Source organism: Dysidea avara, chromosome 1 (assembly GCF_963678975.1).
Source record: "Dysidea avara chromosome 1, odDysAvar1.4, whole genome shotgun sequence".
Taxonomy (NCBI): Eukaryota; Metazoa; Porifera; class Demospongiae; order Dictyoceratida; family Dysideidae; genus Dysidea; species Dysidea avara.
The window spans coordinates 46,345,975-46,366,276 of record NC_089272.1 but is presented as its reverse complement, the minus strand read 5'-3'; the positions used below and the strand labels follow the sequence as shown (position 1 = coordinate 46,366,276).

Here is a 20,302-nt window from a genome sequence, read left to right as displayed (position 1 = left end):
CAAATATAGAACAAGAGATGTACAATTAATAAAATCTTTAGGGTACAGTACTGATGGTGCGCTAGCTTAAGGCTACTGGCCATTAAAAATCAACAATTTACTTACCGTATTACATTACTTATAAAAATTACATTACTTATACTTAAATAGTTACATTAAAGGGGGGTGGGGTGTGTTGGAACATCTACTACATGGGCATAAAAAACTGAAATGTACAAGGGTTATGTCTAAAGTTTGATAAAAAATGTGACCATAGAAATTATATCCTTGTCTTGTTTGTTTTAATATGATAAAGGATGAATGTAAGATGTCTTTGTAATTGATTTGCTGGTATCAACACTGACTCTTGGCTGCTCCAGATATCAGCTCATTTAGTTGCCAGTTACTTTAACTTTTGTGGACACTCCTTTTTGTACAGTCAAGCTGATTTTGCATGGAGGTATTGTTGTCTGCCTTTTCTAGGCATGTGGCACAATTAGATCATTAAGATCATCCTGTTTCTAAACAACAAGATAGCAGTAATTTAGACGTTAAGTAAAAGGTATTTATAAAGAGGTGGTCTTTGATAGGAAGTGGTCTTATAAAGAGTTGGCTACTAGACGAAATTATCCAATTTAGCATTCCATTCCAGTCCATTTCATTCAATCCCAGTTTCTTGTCAATACTGATACAAGAAGCCAATTTATATAATGCTACCAAGAGTTTTATTGATGCTATACACTAACTTGTGTCAAACATCGTAATATCCTGGTGGGTTGTAATGGGAAGCACAAATCGCTTCATCACCTCTTCTCTGTTCCTATAGATATATTCGTAGCAAATCGAAGGGCTATAATAGCTACTACGCACACTGTAATAGTTCTGTCACAATGTCAGACAGTGAACCAACTGTTCTAAACTATAATATTTATCTTACCTTGTTTGCAATCATCATTTAATAAGTGAACAGATTTTCCTGTAGATGAGTGAAAAAAAACTAAGAATAATACTAGTGCAAAAATAAACTTAAAAAAAATACATTGGGATAGAAACCACTGAAAAAAGTTTTTAAAAAAGAGTCAAACAAGTCGGCATGTTAAACACACACAGAGTTGTTTATTTGAACTCAAACAAACATTTATACAGAAACATTCTCAGTACTTATATATATCTGCCCCTGATTTAAGAAAACTACTACTTAGTTTCTACCACGTCAACTGAGTCCAAATAGAAATCTCTCTGTATTTAACATGCTGGCTTGTTAGACTCTTGTTTCTTTACTTTTTCAGCAATCTCTATTCCCATGTTTTAACTTTTTTACAAAGGTTTGTTTAGATATATGGTTACTTAGTAGAGGTATACTGATAATCAAATCAGCTATAATATTGGCCAGTGATATGGTAATTTTTACAAATATCGGTATTGGTACAGAACAGCAGAAGGACCGATATCGCTACCAATATTTATACAGTAACAACTGTTTATACATAAACGGATTGTGCATTGGTTTTCTAATTTATTCATGTGGCTCTTTAGTGCCAGTGGCTTATTGTTCACTCTGAAACAAGTGTTTGTGGGTGCCTAATTGTCTGGATTGCACAATAGAAACATGATTCCATTGGTTTGTTTGAATTGACGGTACCAACTAATACCCAGCAACATCTTCTTGCTGCTAGAGCTAGGAAGGAAGATCAATATAGTTCCTTGCAATATGACCTCCAGCTTTCTGGGTTAAATGTCAACCTTGTTACCATTGAAATTGGTTGTTTAGGCCACCTTTTGTCAGAAACAATTGCTCAAGTGTACTGCTTGTGAAGTGCCAAAGATAATTGTAAGATCTTTGTTTGAGCAGGCACCTCGCATTGCTGTGTCCTGTCCTTACAGAATTTTTAATTCTAGAGCCTCCCCGGACGGGGATCTTTTAGATCACCTTAGGTAAACTTTAAGTATTACATGTACATATATATATATATATATATATATATATATATATAATTTTTTTGGTGTATTGTAATTCAATTTTAGTTAATGTAAGTCTTTCCAGGGCTCCTGTACTGACCCATCAGCACATGGTACCCTGTGTCTAGGCCCCTGTTTGCTTGTACTGTATATGTGGCTGGATTTTGGAAAATCACTCTTATGGATGCATTGTTGGTTCAGAGAAAAACGTATTTTAATAATTTAAAGCTTTGTTACTCACGAGCCTTGGCAGCTACACGTTTGGATTTTTCAGCAAAGATGGAGCAATTCACAACCTTTAAGAGCAGCTAGTGGCCAAGGTAATCACTGTAGAGTTTCCTGCCATTTTAGATAGCTTTTTTCACCGGTGTTGCTGTATCACGAGTCCTCAAAAAGGGGTGGAGGGTGGGGGTGGCGGGGTGGGCAAGAGATAGACTACAATATGGACGAGATTGGTGAATGAAGGTACCAGACCACAAAACAGCCTGTCAGAGGCAGGGAATAAACTGAAATCTCACAAAACAGACATACATCACACATTCAGCTCCCTGCTCATCTGTCCAGAGTGCATGAACCCCCCAAAGCACTTCCCTGTTGTTCACAGACCTGTACAGATGTCTGGGGTGGTTATACAGGCCGCCAGAGAATGGTCCACCAAAAGCAGACCCGACAAGTTGAAAGCGAGTTTGATATGGAAATTGTTAGCCTGATAGTGCAGCAACTTCATGCTGGTGTTATCTCACTTTTGCCTTTTGTGCCCATATGGTTGATTTTGCTAAATCTGGTCACATATTTTGTCTTAATCATTAAGATGTTTATCCTCTCTCCAAGCTGTATAATACCACAGGTAGAGTATAGCAATGAATACAAGCATATGTTGTTGTAGGATAGGTAAATGTACACTTTAGCTATATATATATATATATATATATATATATATATATATATATATGTACCACTTTCACACCTCAGATCAAAGGCTCAGACTGTTGTATATAAATGATATACCACAGCAAACTGTGGTATATAACTGATATACCACACTTTGTGGTGTCCCACAGCATTCCATGTGCAGGTCTCAACAGTCAACAAACTCTCAACATTTACATTCCATAAAGTCCAGTAAACAACATTATGCAACTTGTTCAACCCAGGAGGTGATACTTATAAGAGGCCTGTTTCTATGGCAATTATAGTTGTATTAGACTTTGAAATATTTTGATTGATTATTAAGCAATAATTGTACATTTAAACTTTGTATATAATCCCATAGATATAATCATATAGAGAGTCTCTCACTGTCTCCATAATGTCCTTTATGGGTCAAACAGCTGATCAACTGATATGTCTTTTAAAAGCTCATCAATGTCATCTGTACTGTCTTGATATGAACCAGAAAAAGATATTGGACAGCTTGAAAAGTTGCAACTGTTAAAGATACATGTTGGAGCAGGGGGTGTCAAGTGTTGCTTTGTAACAAACTGATCTTGGCTAATCAATGAACTTCTATGACTTGCAGCTGTGGTAGAAGAACCATATGCCACCAATTCTGTGCCACTACCATTTTCACTAAATGACTGGTCATCTGTAAATCATCGCTGTGGCAGTCAAATTGAAACCTCTTGCCTGGTTGATCCTTGGGGTGATCAAAGGCAGCGAGTGCGTATCGGGGTGTATCACGCGCTTGGACTTCCTGGGCTTGCTGCTTAGCAGCCTTTGTACATTCTCCAACAGTGTTCACAGCACTAGTTGTAGCACTTGCCTTTCGCTTCAACATCAGGCGGTATGACTCACGATTCATGTCGCACAAATCGTCTTTAGCATTGTCTTTAGCCAGCAGAGAAACGCTTGGTCCGGTGGTGAAAAGTCGCGGCAGTTAACACAGGGACACCAGCCAGGCACTTGTAAACAATAATGGCTTGCTAGTTCATCTTCAGGTAACAATCCAACGTTGTCTTTAACAATCAACGTTTACTTACGACTGTATTGCTACCGGGAGCAGTAGACATGACAACGAAAGTAGTACATAACAGTTATAACCCGGATACTCGGGATATGACAAAAAATATATGCACTCGCACCCTGCGGGCACTCGTGCATATATTTTTGTCATATCCCTCGTAACCGTGTTATAACTATAAAATATATATCGGATCGACTATCGGTTATTGGCTTCTTTTGGTGGCATCAATATCGGATATCGGTGCATGCCAAAAATGGTTGGTATAATGTGATTTGGTAATTCGGCCAGTGGTCCCTGAGAATTTGGCTGTGATTGGATTGATTAAACATTAATTTTGTTAATAGTTGAATTAAGTGTTGACTCTAGACAGCTATTGTTCTGTGTATGTAGGGCTCTGTGGTGGGAGGAAATTAGCTGATAAGTGTGCAAAACTTTACGATAGTGTTAAAGAATGCTTTTTGCAATGCAATCATAGCCTCATATATGTACATTTGGCACCATTGTTTATTTGGATGCAGTATTATTGATGCTGAATTTTGTTACAAAACATGTTAACAAAAAGGCATAAGAAAAATTAAATAGTTTTGTAAGCTGGTAGCTAGGGATCACTACTGATTACCACCTGAAGTTCCCTACTTGAGCCATTGTAAATAGAAATAAATTATCATGACTAAGATATGAATTAAATTTACACTTCACATAATAATCATAGATTGCAGAGAAGAACCCTCACATAGTCGATCTTGCTAGTCAAAATATGTATATAGAAGAAAAAAGACAAACTTCACCAACCTATGCCAACATCAGAATACACCCTGAATTTGTTGATGTTAACTCTTCAGCTGATCCATACATACGAGGACCTAACAGTGTTCTGTTCCAGGCCATTAAGACACTAGAGAACATTCTGATGGTCCATCCAGTACAGGGTAACCTAATCATACCACCAAACTGTACTGAATATACTGATGGAGTTAACAAGGGTAAATGTAGATCACCTCTACCATCTCAGAGTAGTTTCAACTGTGGAGATTTTGGGACAATTCCCTTATCATACATTGGCATTAGAGAAGTGTGTACTTCATATTTTGAAAGCTCATCATGTACTACTCAAGGTCCAAATGGAGTTGGACTCCCTAATGCTGACTATTTGCTGTTTGTATCAGTATCATCCAGCACTTGTAAGTTAAACATATTATAGTATTTGATTATACTGCAGTATTGCATCACCCCGCACTAATAATGTGGCACTGTGTCTGTGTACTCTATATTATTTCACTGCTGAAGCATACTGTATGTGTGAGAGCTGTAATGAATATTGTGTACAGTTTAGTATGATATAATGTGTTTATGGGCATTACTGTATATAAGTGCATGGACTAAAGCCATACCTGGACTAAAACCTGGACAAGATAGTGTGTAAGTTGTGCGATAGTGTTATATCACCACACTAAAAGAGAAAGTGTTGTCTGCTTACTGCATAATATTATGCTTCTGCAAACATACAGTAACTGAATGCCTAGACATGATAAATATGTGCAATACACATAGAGAATTCTAAAGGAGGGCCAGAGTGGGCCATCACCCCCCCTCCCCCTTCTGAAGAATAAGTTTTAGATTGAAATTGTTAGTTTTATGATTTTTAAGCCATTTAATTGTAAAAATCCTCCAGCTTCTGGGGGTGCACCCTCCCACTCTCTGAAATTCTAAGGAGTCTATTATATTTTAGCATTTAGCTATTGCATTTTGTATCATGTGTGTAAACATGTTTGTTTTGTTTCAGTACCATGTCCAGATACATTTGACACTCTGGGTCATGCCTCTTACTGTGTACTGGACAGCAGTGATAACAACAGACCTGTGGTGGGATACCTCAATATATGTCCTTCGGTAATACAGTATAGAGTATTATTTATTTATTTATTGTAGCTAGCTATATACAAGCATATTATATACTGTGTATATAAAATTTGGCTTGTTAGGGTGTGTCTTTTGAGTTAGCTTGTCTGTGTTTTTCCTACAGTACAGTTCATTTAACTTCACACGCATGTTGTATTTGGTGCCATGCATTGTGTTGCATGGGTAAAGCAAGTGCCACACGTGGGTACATATAAAACCTTACGACAAAAAGCCACTGCCACAGCCATGCGTGCATGGGCTATTCCTCCACACATGTATCTTGTCGTGATTGTCAAGGTGGCACTGAAGCAATCCGAAACCTGCTGATATTTGCGGTCATGTTTGGGGAAAAAATTAAATTATTTAAATTTGCATGATAACAGACTATACTTGAACAATATAAAACAATATAAATACAGACTGGCAAACAGCTAAGCAACAATGGACCTAAATACGAGCTTCTGTGACCTGCACAGCAATTGGCGCCCCAGGCATTGCGAATACAGATAGCTAATTGTAGTTCTTAGCAAAGTAAAGCTCCTCTCACATCTCACCCACTCCAAAAGGAAGACCATGCTTAACATTCTCTTATGTGGCGGCATCACCCATTGCATTCACCAGTGGTGGTGAAAATAAAAAGGAGTAAAAGAGGCATTCTCTGCTTCATGCATGACCCCATTGTTGGTATTCACATCTGTTTTCCCTATCCAGCTATCGTAACGATGATATGAAGAATGGAGCTTGGAATGGAGAGGTTTATTTGAGGGTGCACTGGGGTTAAAACACTGATGCGCGAAACTAAAATAACAAAGTGAAGCACTTCAAATTATTTTTATTTTTTTCGAAATATTGAAAGTACCAGCTCTATCAGACTCTTAGGCTACTATTGTTGATACAGGTTCATGTGCTAACTTCATCACCTTGACAAAACTCACAGGTGAACAACATCAGAGTGCCCTACCCAGCTCACTGTCTCCGCAAAACAATTTCATATTTTGGTACTGGTGAAGCTTTATAAGGTTATGGTAGGAGGAAAAAAATGGAATGATTTTTTGCGATCCATTTATGTTGAAAGATGTAGGCTTAGGTGCGTTTTAACTACTTTCCATGCTCCAATTATACCGGACATAGTTTTGAGCATAATAGGCTAGCAAGATACCAGCATAATATATTATCTTAATGGGACGATTTTTAACCAGGCACTTGCCTGGATGCGCTGTGCTTTGTCATTTTCACTACATATTATGTTCCAATGTACTAGCCATTCATGGGAGCAGAAAGCTGCAGTCAGCAGAGCTCCTTACTGAGCTGTGTTTACTGGAGAGTTGTATTTTTATTGATTAGAACAATTGTGATTTTGTTTTATGTATCATTAAAATATGCAAGTAGAATAGGAATTTTAAGCTAGATTAAGGATCAAGGAACAAAAAGAATGGGAAACAAAGGAACATCTACGGCAGTTGTGAAACAAGGGAGGTTGCCTATACCTGCAGATATACTACATCTAATCCCTAACTCTTCAGTCTGTAATCATAGGGATTAGATGTCCACTAGTATAATTATATGCAGGTATAGGCAACCTCCCTTGTTTCACAACTGGCATAGTTGTTCCCTTGTTTCCCTGCTTTTTTGTTCTTTGATCCATAATCCAGCTTAAAATTCCTAACTTTTCCTTCTACTTGTTTGTTTACTTTTTTAATGACACAATTATGACTACTGAATCCACGTGTACCACATTAAAAGAAAGAATGGTGCCAGGAAATTTTGCATCTGAATGTACCCCAAAATGAATTACGCATTGAAAAGTGAGGTGGCTATTATGCTTCGTTTGTAGCTATGCTCTGCTCATTACACAGCGTTACAAATGATGAACAGTACAAAAAACTTCTCTGTAATGAATCCAGTCGCTACAGAAAATGTGGGCGAAAAGCATGACACAGCCAGAGGGAAGCTGTATCGTGCTATTGAAAATCGACACCTTACATTGTTAGCGAAAAGAACTGGAACACAAAGGAGGACAAAGGCAAGTCCATGATATGTGCATTGTACATACTGTGGTTGATGAAAAGGCACATCTTGGGATGAAGTGATGTCGGACTGTGAAAAAATCAAGTCCGTAGCCTTAGGCCACTTCAGCTATCAACTAAATCTCTTGTTTCTCGGGCCCGACCGACCCTATATTTTCAGTATAAAATAATTATGCTGATCACGTGATCACCTTGCAAAGCATGATAATGCCACAAAGGAGTTGCAAATTACCTTTAAGCTCTCAAAAAGTAAGTAACACTCAATATCTCACCACATACTGCCTACTCACAAGTGATACAGCAACTGTAATGTTGCTTAGCCACCATTCAACTCGCAAAATCACTCTTCAGCTAGCAAAATTGAAGATTTTTATTTAATTTTACCGACCTGTTTACCTTTATTTGTCTGAAGTTAGCCCAAGAAACATTAGATTTAGTTGAAGTGGCCTTATCCATTGTTGAGTTATGCTTGGCTGAAGGCGTTAGTTAGTTAGTTAGCTAGTCAGTATAAAATAGGATTTTTTTTTGTAAGTTCCATAGAAACTTTTTGGAAGGGTATGGGGTCACTCTGAAGGCAATTTTGGGCTTGGCTATGCCTAACCAATACTGCCAAGCCATTATGAAGAAAATTTGAGGTTGGTTTTACAGTGATATTTTAGGGCAAGAAAATCCAAAACTGCATGATCCCTAATATACAGTACTACTGTGCTGTATAATAAAAGAATTATTAAAAATTTTAGTTTATGCGCATGCCAAAATTGCAGCAAACTATGAACACAATACATTGTGTTTCATATCAAGATATTGCTTCTTGGCTGATTAGTTACACTTCGTGGAAATAGCTTCAAAATACTCTAATAGAGCAGTCACTTACTCTAATGTTTTTCATCCTTTGCCACCTCTCCAGCTGCAGCAAATATCCAAGCATAAGAAGCAAAGGAGGAAATAAAGGCAGGTTGAATAGTGCTGCATATGGAGACATCAAAATCCCTAGAAATTAACTTTATAATTAAATCTAATAAAGCAGTCAGGAAAGGCTGATATATTCTTATACAACAGACAACTCTAGTGCATAATTTTGAAAGCATAATTTTGAGTGTAATAGGGAGGATTTTGAGCACTTCCCAAAAGCATATAAGCTATTTTCAAAACATAATTGGCTCAAGCCTATCCACGTTGTTATAGTTTAAAAAGGAGTTGTCTAGTGGTTGTGCTTTGTACACTGTTTATTGTAACTGTGTGTGCTCTGGTAGGGAAGAACAGCTTTTGCCAACTACAGTGAGATTAAGCAAAAAAAAAAATCAATCAATCACTGCTATCATGATGTATTGCTCTAGTGAAGAACAACACATACTCATGATTGAGTTTGTACATTAACAATATAATATAGCAATGGTAGCTAGCTACTCATGCATGTATGGTTCACATATTTTTCAATGCAGCCTGCTCACTAGTCTACAACAGGACTATTTTGACCTTAATTCTCTTAGGAAGTATGCTTTAAAACAGCCTAAACCTACTCCATACCTTCTTGTAGTTTTAGCTCGGTCCCACTGATCAGTTTAAAAATCTTGTCCACAGCCATTGTTCATTACCCTATGAAAATAATTGTATTTACATTATATACAAATAATGCAAAAGTGCACCAATTAGAATCCATAGTTTAACTACCTGATAAACCATACATAAAAACAAAGCCGTTAATTTTCTCTGTACAATGGCATCCTTGTAACATTTATAGTGGCAGTTATTCATAGTTGTCACAGCCATAATGTGCACTCCATACAATTTTCTAATTGGAGAAATCAGTTACCTCAGCATACACAAACCTCAAAAGTGTGCTGGATTGCCCTTACCCAAATTCACTAAACTCGGTTTTATTCTGTGAGTTGGAGCATGCTGATTAAGAATACACCCAAACTAAGGGTTTAACTGGCCATTTTACAAAGATATGTCACAATACATAATATGAAAACAAGATTTTTAAATGTTTTATTCTTGGATGTATAAATGTGCTGTACAGTATAAGAGTCTTTCCTTTGGTCACTACATTAAAAGTTGTATTGTATATCATGCGATTCATATTTTTATCAAAGATTCTGATAAACTAACCTCATTTCTGTAAATTGGTGCCTTGTTTGAAAGACGGCATTATTTTTTTATAAATTTCATTTGTAAAAAAAAAGAATGTACAGGTAATAATTGTGTCATAAGTTTTTGATATGATTTGTTTACCACAAACCATACAAAGATCAAAGCGATTACATGTACAAACTTGTAGCTAGAAGCAACAGTAGTTTCGAATTCAAGGTTACTAGATGGCTTCCTAATTCAATTGTGCCATATTTCCTTTAAAGCGTAAGAGAAAAATGTACATTTTCCAGTGTGCATGCCAATTCCTACCAACCAAAAAAAACTGTGACATTGGCAATCAATACACTATTTCTATTGAGCATAATATAAAAGTCCATTTTTCCAAAATTTTAAAAATTGGGCTGGAAGACCTATTTAAAGGTAGTGTAGCTCAAAGACTTATTTTCTTTAGAGTGTGGTCAGTACAGCAGTTGGATTGTTTTGTTAGTATATAGCTATTAAACAATAAATGTGACTGGACCTACGAAAATAGGGCATGTGGGCACATAAAAATTGCCTACTTTTCAACGTTGATATATCATAACTTCGTATTTCATGACTCTATAGCCATGAAATTTTGAGCACTAATTCAACATTTAATTGGCTTTACAATACAAGTTATAGACTGAAAATATTTTAGTCCAGTATTGAGATATGACATGTTACGTGACAAGGTGTAGTTTGTGCCCACAAGCCCTATTTTCGCAGGCCAGGTCACAAATTATGTAGTTGTACAGTAGATTGTATGCAACAAAAAAGAGAACTGCCGCTTAGTCTCCTCCACAGTATGGCAGGCATGCCTGGCTGGTGATGACATTGATGAAGGGAAGGAGTGATGAAGTTTAGTTATCAACCTATAGCTAAAAAACGTATCACAAGGCAAGATGAGGTGAATACATAGAGCAGCAACCTATACTTATAGCATTATGTTGGATTTGACTTAAGGTTCTAGTCCACCCATGGCTAGTGTTTTAGTGTCACCATGTGTGGCATACTACACATGAATTATATATTGCCATGGATGTGTGTCATGCACTCTGATTTCTGTGTGGTACGCACAGCATCTATGCATAGTAAACACAATGTGGCTGCGTGGAAAATACAATGTGGCTGTGTGGCACATGCTGTGTGGTTGCATGTTCCACAGGGCCACACGTGGAAATATGAAGTTATAAGTGGACTATACTATGGTATGTGTACATGTGTATATCAGCCTGTATTCTGTATGTCTATACCCATATCCATCCCTAGTTCTTATAGAAAAGACTGCTTGTGAAGAATTGATTGACAGTTGTGTAATTAAGCATGCTGTCTTCATGAGTTCTCACAGACCCTTTTGAGGGTGAGCATCATGGTTATCTAAAGGAGGTGTGAATGTTTAGACTGATCATTAGTTACCTATGCATGATACTGGGAATTCAAGAGTAAATTCTTTGCTCTCCATTTCACTAACCACATAAACATACACATACTCAATGCTCATAGGATTCTAGGATTAATTTTCATATCTTTACCAGCTTGAATTGTTTTGGGGTAACTGCTGTAATTTCTTCTAAGGATTTATTTTAAAGGTAAAAGAGTGGTACAATAACTCCATCTTTTACTTTCTTCAGCACCCATGGGTGACATTTATCGGGACCACACGATTTATTCGGTTTAGGTGATTGAGTTGGTCTAAGACATCCTCATGAGTTATTTCAGTATGTTGAAGTGTACTACCATTTGATCTGTCAGGTACTGTGATACTTCAGATGTCATACAGATTTTTGAATGATGTAATCTTTGTAGATTTTGAGGTTGATTAACCGTCCACAAACTTTTCTTCCTCAAAAATTAACAGTTGTCAAGATTAGCTGTGTGCTATACAATATAGTAACTTGAGTGAAAAATGAGTGATACACAAAAATAAAACTATGAAATTTGCTAATTACATACATGTAGCAAGATGTGTAGTTACAAGTGATATAGCTAACTAAGTGTAGTCAAGAAAAAAATAGTGATCAAGATCCCCCCTTTAGGTCAGGTCTAGAATCGCCACTGTAATATAAGCGTAAATATTTAGGTGAAAAGAATTTGTATGTACCACAAAAAGAAAAAAATACAGTTTACATGTAGCTTATACACTAAATGTGAGTCACAGTATACTGTGATTTGGCTCCTGTCTGTGCATTTCACATTAGCATTAACAACTCTTTATAATAATTTGCACAGTTCCTCATAGACTATTCCGGCTCGACTGGTGTGATTCAACAATTAATAGTGCATGAAATAGTTCATGCTCTGGGATTCTCTAGTCGATTATTTGAACAGTAAGTTACCCACTTATAAAACTATATATTATGCATAATTATATTCTTTACATAGTTTTGTTAATGATTCCGGTCTAAGTTACAATCCAACAAAGACAGTTGCTGGACCATATGGATCTACCAGCATTTTTACAGGCCCAAAGGTTAGATTTTCAGCAGTAAATTTTTAAAACATTTGATTGCTGATTCAGACCCTTGAGGTAGCAAAGTCATATTACTCCTGCGAGGACATGGAGGGTGTGGCACTGGAAAATGAAGGAAATTTTTATGGAACAATTATAGGGTAAGGACTATTAATAATACTGTATACATTTTTTAATTGCAAATGCTTATTGTTATATCCATATGCAGTTCTCATTGGGAAAAAAGGACACTCAACAATGAGGTGATGAATGGCTACATATCCAGGTACAGTGTGAATAGCATCAACCATGATAGCAATTAACATTATGAAACATGCCTTATGCATACAAAATTAACCTCACTTGTAATTCTTTCCTGATTTATGTACTGTGATATGATGTACTGCATATACTTCACGATATGATGTGCATACTTCAGAAGTAAAATACAATTATGTACATCATGATCATACTGTGAAGTATGTAAGTACGTACGTCATACTAAGTGACTGTAGGGAGCATATACCATTAATTTACAATGTAATCTAGTACTTTTTCTCTTTTTAGGGATTATCAAGTATTGAGTGAATTCACACTTGCATTACTTGAAGACAGTGGATGGTATAAGGGAAATTACACTGCATTGTCTGCATTAAACCAACTTCCACTAGAATGGGGAAAAGGTATGTAAATATGTACGCATTTGACTGCATGGCCATGTAAAACAATGGCTAATAAGGGAATGTGGTCACAATCTACACCTATGTATGATATTCACAGAACAATTCTTACTCATTATCTGTTCTTCAATCTGTAACTGATAGAGTATACAGTATCCCCATGCAAAATTAGCTTGACAGTACAAAAGGGTGCCATCTACAGTAACTGGTGTTAAAAAGAGCTGATATCTAGTGTAGCCAGCAATAATGGAAATTCGACTATTTTTACAATCTTACATCATTGGTTTTTCATCATTGACTTGCACAGTCCTAATTACTATGTAAATTGCTTCGAGACGAAGCTGAAAGCCAGTATGTAAATAAGACAATTAACAGTTGACCTTTGTGGTTGGGAAGAAATTGAGTGAAAGACTATGAAGATGCAGAACAAAAAACAACAGTGTGTAACAATTATGCAAATGAGCTTTGGTAATATGATTGCTTGCCACACCTACTAGGCAAACCACTCAAGGAAATGAGCTAAAATCTCATTGTGTAGATGGATAAATTGGCTTAGAATGGTATTTCAGTGCTTTTAGATTAAAACATTGCATTACTATAACTCAAATACGTGTAGCAAATGCAAGGTTGGGATACTCTTATAGTGCAGTCGCCTTATTAGCGCAGTTGGCTACCTAATAATTTACTCTATTAGTTTAATAGCACTCAGCTACGTTTGAAGTACTAAATTAGAGAGATAAATTTCATATGTATGCTACGTATATAACGTACATATGGCGAGGACTCAAAACTTAAACAGGAGTGGAGCCAACTTGCATGCAGTCCAACTATAAAATAGCTCAGTAACACATGATGCAGTTTTCTTGCACATATATAGAATGCCTACAGTAGAAGTAGCTTAAGCAATTGATTATCGGTTAGGTTGTATGCCAACCTACGGGATTCTTGTTTAGAACAAGATATAGACAAACTTTTTACACCCAGCAATAGGACATTTAGCACTCTTAGGTGTCCACAATGTACCAGCTCCTTAGGCACTGGCGTTCATCAGTAGCATCCGGCCAAAGACAGTAGTGTATGGCATCAATTATTGACTGTTGACATCGTTTATCATCCACTCATTAACTTGTGTACATCAAATATCGTCCTGTTTGAGGTATTTGTATATGTAATAGGACGGATGGCTGTGGTATTCGGGATTAATAGTGCGAGCATTGTAAACAGGAAGGAGTAAAATAGTGCGAGGCGAAGCCGAGCACTATTTCCTTCCTGTTTACAATGCGAGAACTATTAATCCCGAATACCACAGCCATCTGTCCTATTGCAAATTAATCCGACAACCATAGCAACTGTTACTAGGCAACAGAAATCAAAAATAACCTCTGCAAAAGACCAATCACACTTAGCAAACCGTTGCCTGGCAACCGTTGCTATGGTCTCAAAATGAGTTTTGCCTTAGCAACGGTTACCTAGCAACCGTTGCTAAGCAACCATATTGTGTTATACCTTGGGGCATCTATCACTATGGTAACAATAATTGTCAAGTCGGACATTTACTTCTAATAGAAACACACCACACTATTCTAGCCAATCAAATTAGTATTATAGATTTTTGTCAAGGGACCTTGACAAACAAGTGTAATACTAATTCTATTGGCTAATCGCTTGACGTATATCAATATAATACATCAAGCTGCTATTGAGAGTATTATACAGTAACACATTCAGTTGTTGGATTAACTTTGCATTCCCACACAATTCAAAACTACGTAAATCTTGCCAATAGTACAAAATAGTTTACCAGCACTAACTGTAGTTCCACCAAAATTTCAATTATATGCTATTTTTGAAATCAATTTCTAATGAAACAATCACTTCGGTATTTTAATGCTTAAAACAGATTTTAACAGGGGCTAAAGGGGATAGTTGTGGTGAAAAAGATAGTTGTAAATGACTTTTGGCTAGTTGTAAAATTAATGGTGATTTGGCTAGTTGTAAAAGTCAGACTAAATAGCAAGCTGCACCATAGAAAAGAATATAGTCAAACATTACATACATGAGCTGTGCATGTTTACAGAGATTTGACTAAAAGTACCTTAAGGTCCAGTCGTGAGATTGCCGTTTTCAAAATTTTCCACTCACAGTCTACTAATTTAAAAATTTCAACTTATAGTTATGGTCATTTTCACAGTTCACTACTGATATTAAAACATTGTCTTAATATCCTATAAAACAATAAAGAATTGACTTGTATGTCACTGTAAGTTTGTAAGTTTGTTCCTCATGCATTAGGTGTGAGTCTCGCTCTTTGGCTAGTAATCTCATGCTCTCATGCCTAACCCTCTGTTTTTCCCTTTTTCAGCTTATTTATCACACCTGATCTGCTTTATAATTACCCTGAGCTTAAAATTGGACAGCCCTGTGCTTATTTTTGCACTTTGAGCTTTCACTACCAAAAATCCTGGAGCAGCACTTGAGTCTCCCATATTGCTGGTAGTGTTTGAGGTCTCACTCCTAAAATTGTTCAGTGGTTGGCATCTCTGCCCTGTATGTAGTAGGATATTGTGTGTATATACAGCGTGTAGACAATGGCGGAGGAAGAGCCATACTGCTGATTAAAATACAAACTTTATGCCAGTCCAAGATCAGCTAATAAAACTCCAAAAATAATTATGTACATTTTACTAGCATTTACTATGAATTCACCTGAAACTAAAGCAGACCAAAGTCAAACTAACTATGAAATTGTCACCCAGCACCTTCATGCATACTAAGCGCCTCTTAAAATAATTATCGTGTTGATTGATTATAACTTTGCTGTTGTTAAAGACATTCAGAGCCTTTTTAGCAACTTCACAACTATCTGCAAAGGCCAAAATGATAAAAATCAACAGTGAGATACTACTGCAAGGTATATTATTTGTTTCTTCAAAAATGTAGCAACTAACAACAGAATCTGGCTCTCCCTAACCACCAACAACTTGCCAGTTTGTGCCTCTCCCCTTGCCAGGTCCTGGGTCCGTCTCTGTGTAGGCTACAACTGCCTGCAGATTTCCAAGCATTTTACATACACATGTATATGTTGTGATCTAAATTAAACAATAACCTGTCTAAAAAATGTGTATAGTGGCCAGCTAAGAATTCACCTATGGGTCACTGTATTCATAACTTTAACTCTCAATGTATATTATGGGTCGTTGCCTTATGATGAACAGTTTGTGGCTTGTTCAACCAATAATCTGGCACCGTGATTGGTAATTGGCATCATTTCAATAAACTTGCAATTAACACTTTCAGTGAATACTATTATAATCTATCTGGCTTCACTTCTGAAAATTCAATGGCCATTAACAACATTCATAACAAGCTCACCTGACAAGCTGTTTGTCACCACCTTGTCTGGGATTTTTTCTGCATTCAGCAGTTTTCAGGTTCAGGTTTCTGACTCCCTGTTCCATAGGCTAATTTGTTTCCTCCCTGCAGGTCCCTAGAGGGATAGTTGAACAATGAACGATGATAACAAAATAGAGTATTACATTTGGTGCAAACCTCTTAATGATAATTACCCTAAATGGTATAGCCACTGAAATCCTGCTGACTTCCATGTGCAGTTTATATACCTGTGCAGATGCATATAAAGGCCTGACCACTGTACTTACAGCATGTGATTGAATATTATACTGCATGTACTGTTATACAGTAATAGTGACTGGATCTAGGAAAACTGGTCTTATTTCCCATGTCAGCAGATTTGATTTTTCACCAAGAACACAAAGCTACATGAATAAATTATCTAACTTTGCAACCAAAATCAGCTAGACTTGTGTAGTCTGCTTTTGTTGGCTTCTTTTCCCAAGCCCAGTGGTAATCCATAATGGAGCTCTGGTCAGCCTGGGTATGGCTGTGTATGCAGCTGTACAGCTCCATAGTGTTGAAAATAAAGACCGATGCTGTGAATTTCCTTTCATTTAGGCCAGTTTTGGTACCTGAATGGCCCATAACTTGGCCTAATTCATCCCTATGCCTTCCTTTCCAATTTTTAAACAGCCTTTTGCCCTCCTTCCGAGCCCTCGCCACCCTCCACTTTTGGAGGTTGCCTGATATAGTCAACCTCAGTTTAAAATTTATTTAAAATGGCAGGAAACTTAGCTGTTGGCTACTTGCACAGTGGATGCTCTGGACGGTAAGGAATTTGTATAAAATGTGTGAAAATTTGGTACACATAGCTTCAACTATTGGCGAGTAACAACACACTAAATACTTAAAACTGGCATTTTTTGATACTTTTAAATTGGAGATAAGACCAGTTTATCCTATTATGCTACCAAATAACCTCATCATTTCCACAATTGTGTCGCCAGTGTTATCAGTACTGCTGAATTACATAGAACATACTAAAGCATATCGTATTTCAAATAGCCTTTCAGTCTTAAGGTGGCTGCTACTGTACATACAGCGTTGTTTCAAATAGTTTCCAAGCTGATATTCATCACTGCATGGCTGTTCTATTAGAATTTTACCTGCGCTATGATCACCTCAATTTTTTGTAACTAATGGGTCTAATTTTCTTAATAATTATTATGTGTAATTGCTTCAAGTTAACTCTTCAGTCATCACTGGTGTCCAGCTCTCTAGCACTTCACATGTGACATGTGACAGTGCTGAGGGGGTGGCAAGGGCATGACATTTATAAAGATGGATACATTAGTAAACAGACTGGTCAGTGATTATGTATGCATGCATGTATAGTGAATAAATTGTAGCTACATAATCACATAATGTACAGAGCTGTTATTTATGCTGCAGGCAGTTCATGATGTTACATCATAATGTATTAATTGTTACTAACTCTATTAGATTTAGGTTGTGCTTTCCTAACTGAACGATGTGTTAATGAGAGTGTGTACCCTTACTTGTGTGATGATAGTTATGCTTATGGTAGTTCAGATGCAGTGATGTGTACTTATGATCACTTGTCTAAGGTACTGTCATTGTGAATATCACTGATATTGTATCAAATCCACTTATTTCTCAGGGTACCTGCTTTACTTATTGGGATGGTTTTGATGGCTGTCCTGTTGCAATTGCTGATAAACCAGTACATTTTTGTCGTACTGAACTGAATGTAACAGTAAGTTTCTAGTTTGTGCATGTCAGGTACTGTAAATTAAACCATCAAATGTTTCAGCTGAAAAATAATGTAGAAAGTTATGGTAGTAAGTCCATTTGTGTGGATGGAATAAGATCCCTGTCTTTTTCTTGTGGTACGTATACCAATGGATCAGCATTACCAGTCTGTGTGGCACAAGAATCATTTACAATCAATGGTACCAATCAGTATGTGGTATATGTAGAAGGTATGCTAACAATACTTGTTAATACCTTAATCATTTTACGTATTGAACTATTCTAAATAGATAGTCCTCATGGCTGTGAAGATGGTGTAGCTTTGGTTACTGCTTACAACTGGATAATGTCATGTCCTCCAACTGAAGATATAGTAGCACGATCTCCAGTGATCATGACTGAGTTCCCTGATCTATCACCAGCTAATGAAATTGGTAAACACAGTAGTTTCATACAGTGCAAATAAATTATATCTAAAATTTAACGCTTCTTAAAATAAATTTGTCCAATTTACTGTACTACGGATCCATAAATCAATTTGTCCAGGTTAATTACATCGAGGGCCTCAGACATACAGCTTGCTACAGTGTTTGGAAAAACATTTTATAAATGAAGGATTTGATTTGATTCTAAAATGATTTGAGATTTCTATGGGATTTATACATTGTCCTAGTGAGACCCATTGTTTTCTGTAACAAATTAGCAGTAAAATGCAATCACAGTAAGCAATAAGCAACTGATGTCCTATACATACCTTCTATAGAAAATGAGTATGTGCTTAACAAATACAGTACAGTATGTGCATAAAGATACATAACAGACTATGCAGTACCAAATGTTGTATGCTTCTAATAGTCAGTTTTGAGCAAACAGTCACCATCCCCAAGGGAAGCTCCAGAAATTTGGTGACAAGGTTCTAATTTTTCTGTTGCATGCACACTTAAATATAGGTGGGTCCTGGGGCATGCTCCCTAGAAAGATTATGTTATGGGTGACAATTTTCCAGTTTTTATTTTCGTTTGACAATTATTTATGTGAGTGAATCTGGTGAAAATTTTCACCAAAAAAATCTTTAAAGCTGACATTGTAAATGTATAATTATGTTAGGGGCTGCTGGATTGATTGATTGATTGATATAGGCAGCTTATGCATGCTTTTGCTGGCAGTTACTGAAGAGGTGAAGTTTGAAGCATACAACCAACATGCGGATGCAATCCTGGGAGGTCTGGAGGCATGCCCGCATAAAAAAATTCAGACCTTAATCACACTGAATCTTAGACTATTATTTTTTACTGTGTCACTACTGGTAAACTATGTAATTTCTATCAGGATAGTTGACTGCTCTATTAGAGTATTTCAAACTGAACTTTTGATACTTTTGCAAATCAATTTTAATTGCCTGAATATACTTGACCAGTCTCTAGAAATTTCAGAAACCTCCCTAGATCCACCCCTGATCTCTACTGGAGCTCACCTGATATGTTTGACCTAACAAAAACTATCTATGATGGATGGAATTTGGGCATTTGCTATACTTGTACAGTGGTTGATCTAGAAGACCGATGTAAAAAGTGTGAATTTAGGTACATGTACACTTACTCAGCAAGCTATTATTATGCTGTAGGTGATAAGGAACCGCATTATTGGCTTGCAAGGGTAAAATATACCCAAACAGGATTTTATAGTTTCATGCTGACTTAAATTACATTGTAACATCTGCTGTATATGGAAATAGGCCAGAGTCCCAAAGAAATCTCAAATCATTTAGCTATATAACAATAGAGCCAAGAAGATTGCTTTTCTACTGCATTATGTAACTATGAATGGACAGCATAAACTGGCCAAAAGTGGATAATATAATAACAATAAATTTGTGATGATGTTACTGTACTGTATGTCACGAATAACCGCCTATATTTCAAACCATCTGATTCAGCAATGTGTACATTAGATACAGTAGTGTACTTCTTTTGTAATGTTGCTAATAATAAGTGTACTGTTTAGTTTCTGCAGATTATCAGTACGAGTATGGAAGTTTCTTAGCAGGTAAGTCAATACTTATGGTGCACTCTTCTGTAAAATTTAAAGCTACTCGTTGGATATA

The 20,302-nt window shown here is 36.6% G+C and overlaps 1 protein-coding gene across 1 annotated transcript in view; it reads left to right on the top strand.

Moving 5' to 3' along the window:
* The window catches only part of LOC136265851 (uncharacterized), a 232,676-nt gene that overhangs the window by 13,455 nt on the left and 198,919 nt on the right, over positions 1-20,302 (top strand). The window contains exons 2-13 of the mRNA XM_066060787.1: positions 4,614-5,082; positions 5,685-5,791; positions 12,172-12,269; positions 12,325-12,412; positions 12,461-12,552; positions 12,621-12,677; positions 12,959-13,074; positions 17,929-18,053; positions 18,107-18,202; positions 18,260-18,428; positions 18,489-18,632; positions 20,203-20,244. Coding sequence (XP_065916859.1) covers positions 4,614-5,082; positions 5,685-5,791; positions 12,172-12,269; positions 12,325-12,412; positions 12,461-12,552; positions 12,621-12,677; positions 12,959-13,074; positions 17,929-18,053; positions 18,107-18,202; positions 18,260-18,428; positions 18,489-18,632; positions 20,203-20,244 — 1,603 coding nt within the window. The remainder of the gene's footprint in view (positions 1-4,613; positions 5,083-5,684; positions 5,792-12,171; positions 12,270-12,324; positions 12,413-12,460; positions 12,553-12,620; positions 12,678-12,958; positions 13,075-17,928; positions 18,054-18,106; positions 18,203-18,259; positions 18,429-18,488; positions 18,633-20,202; positions 20,245-20,302) is intronic.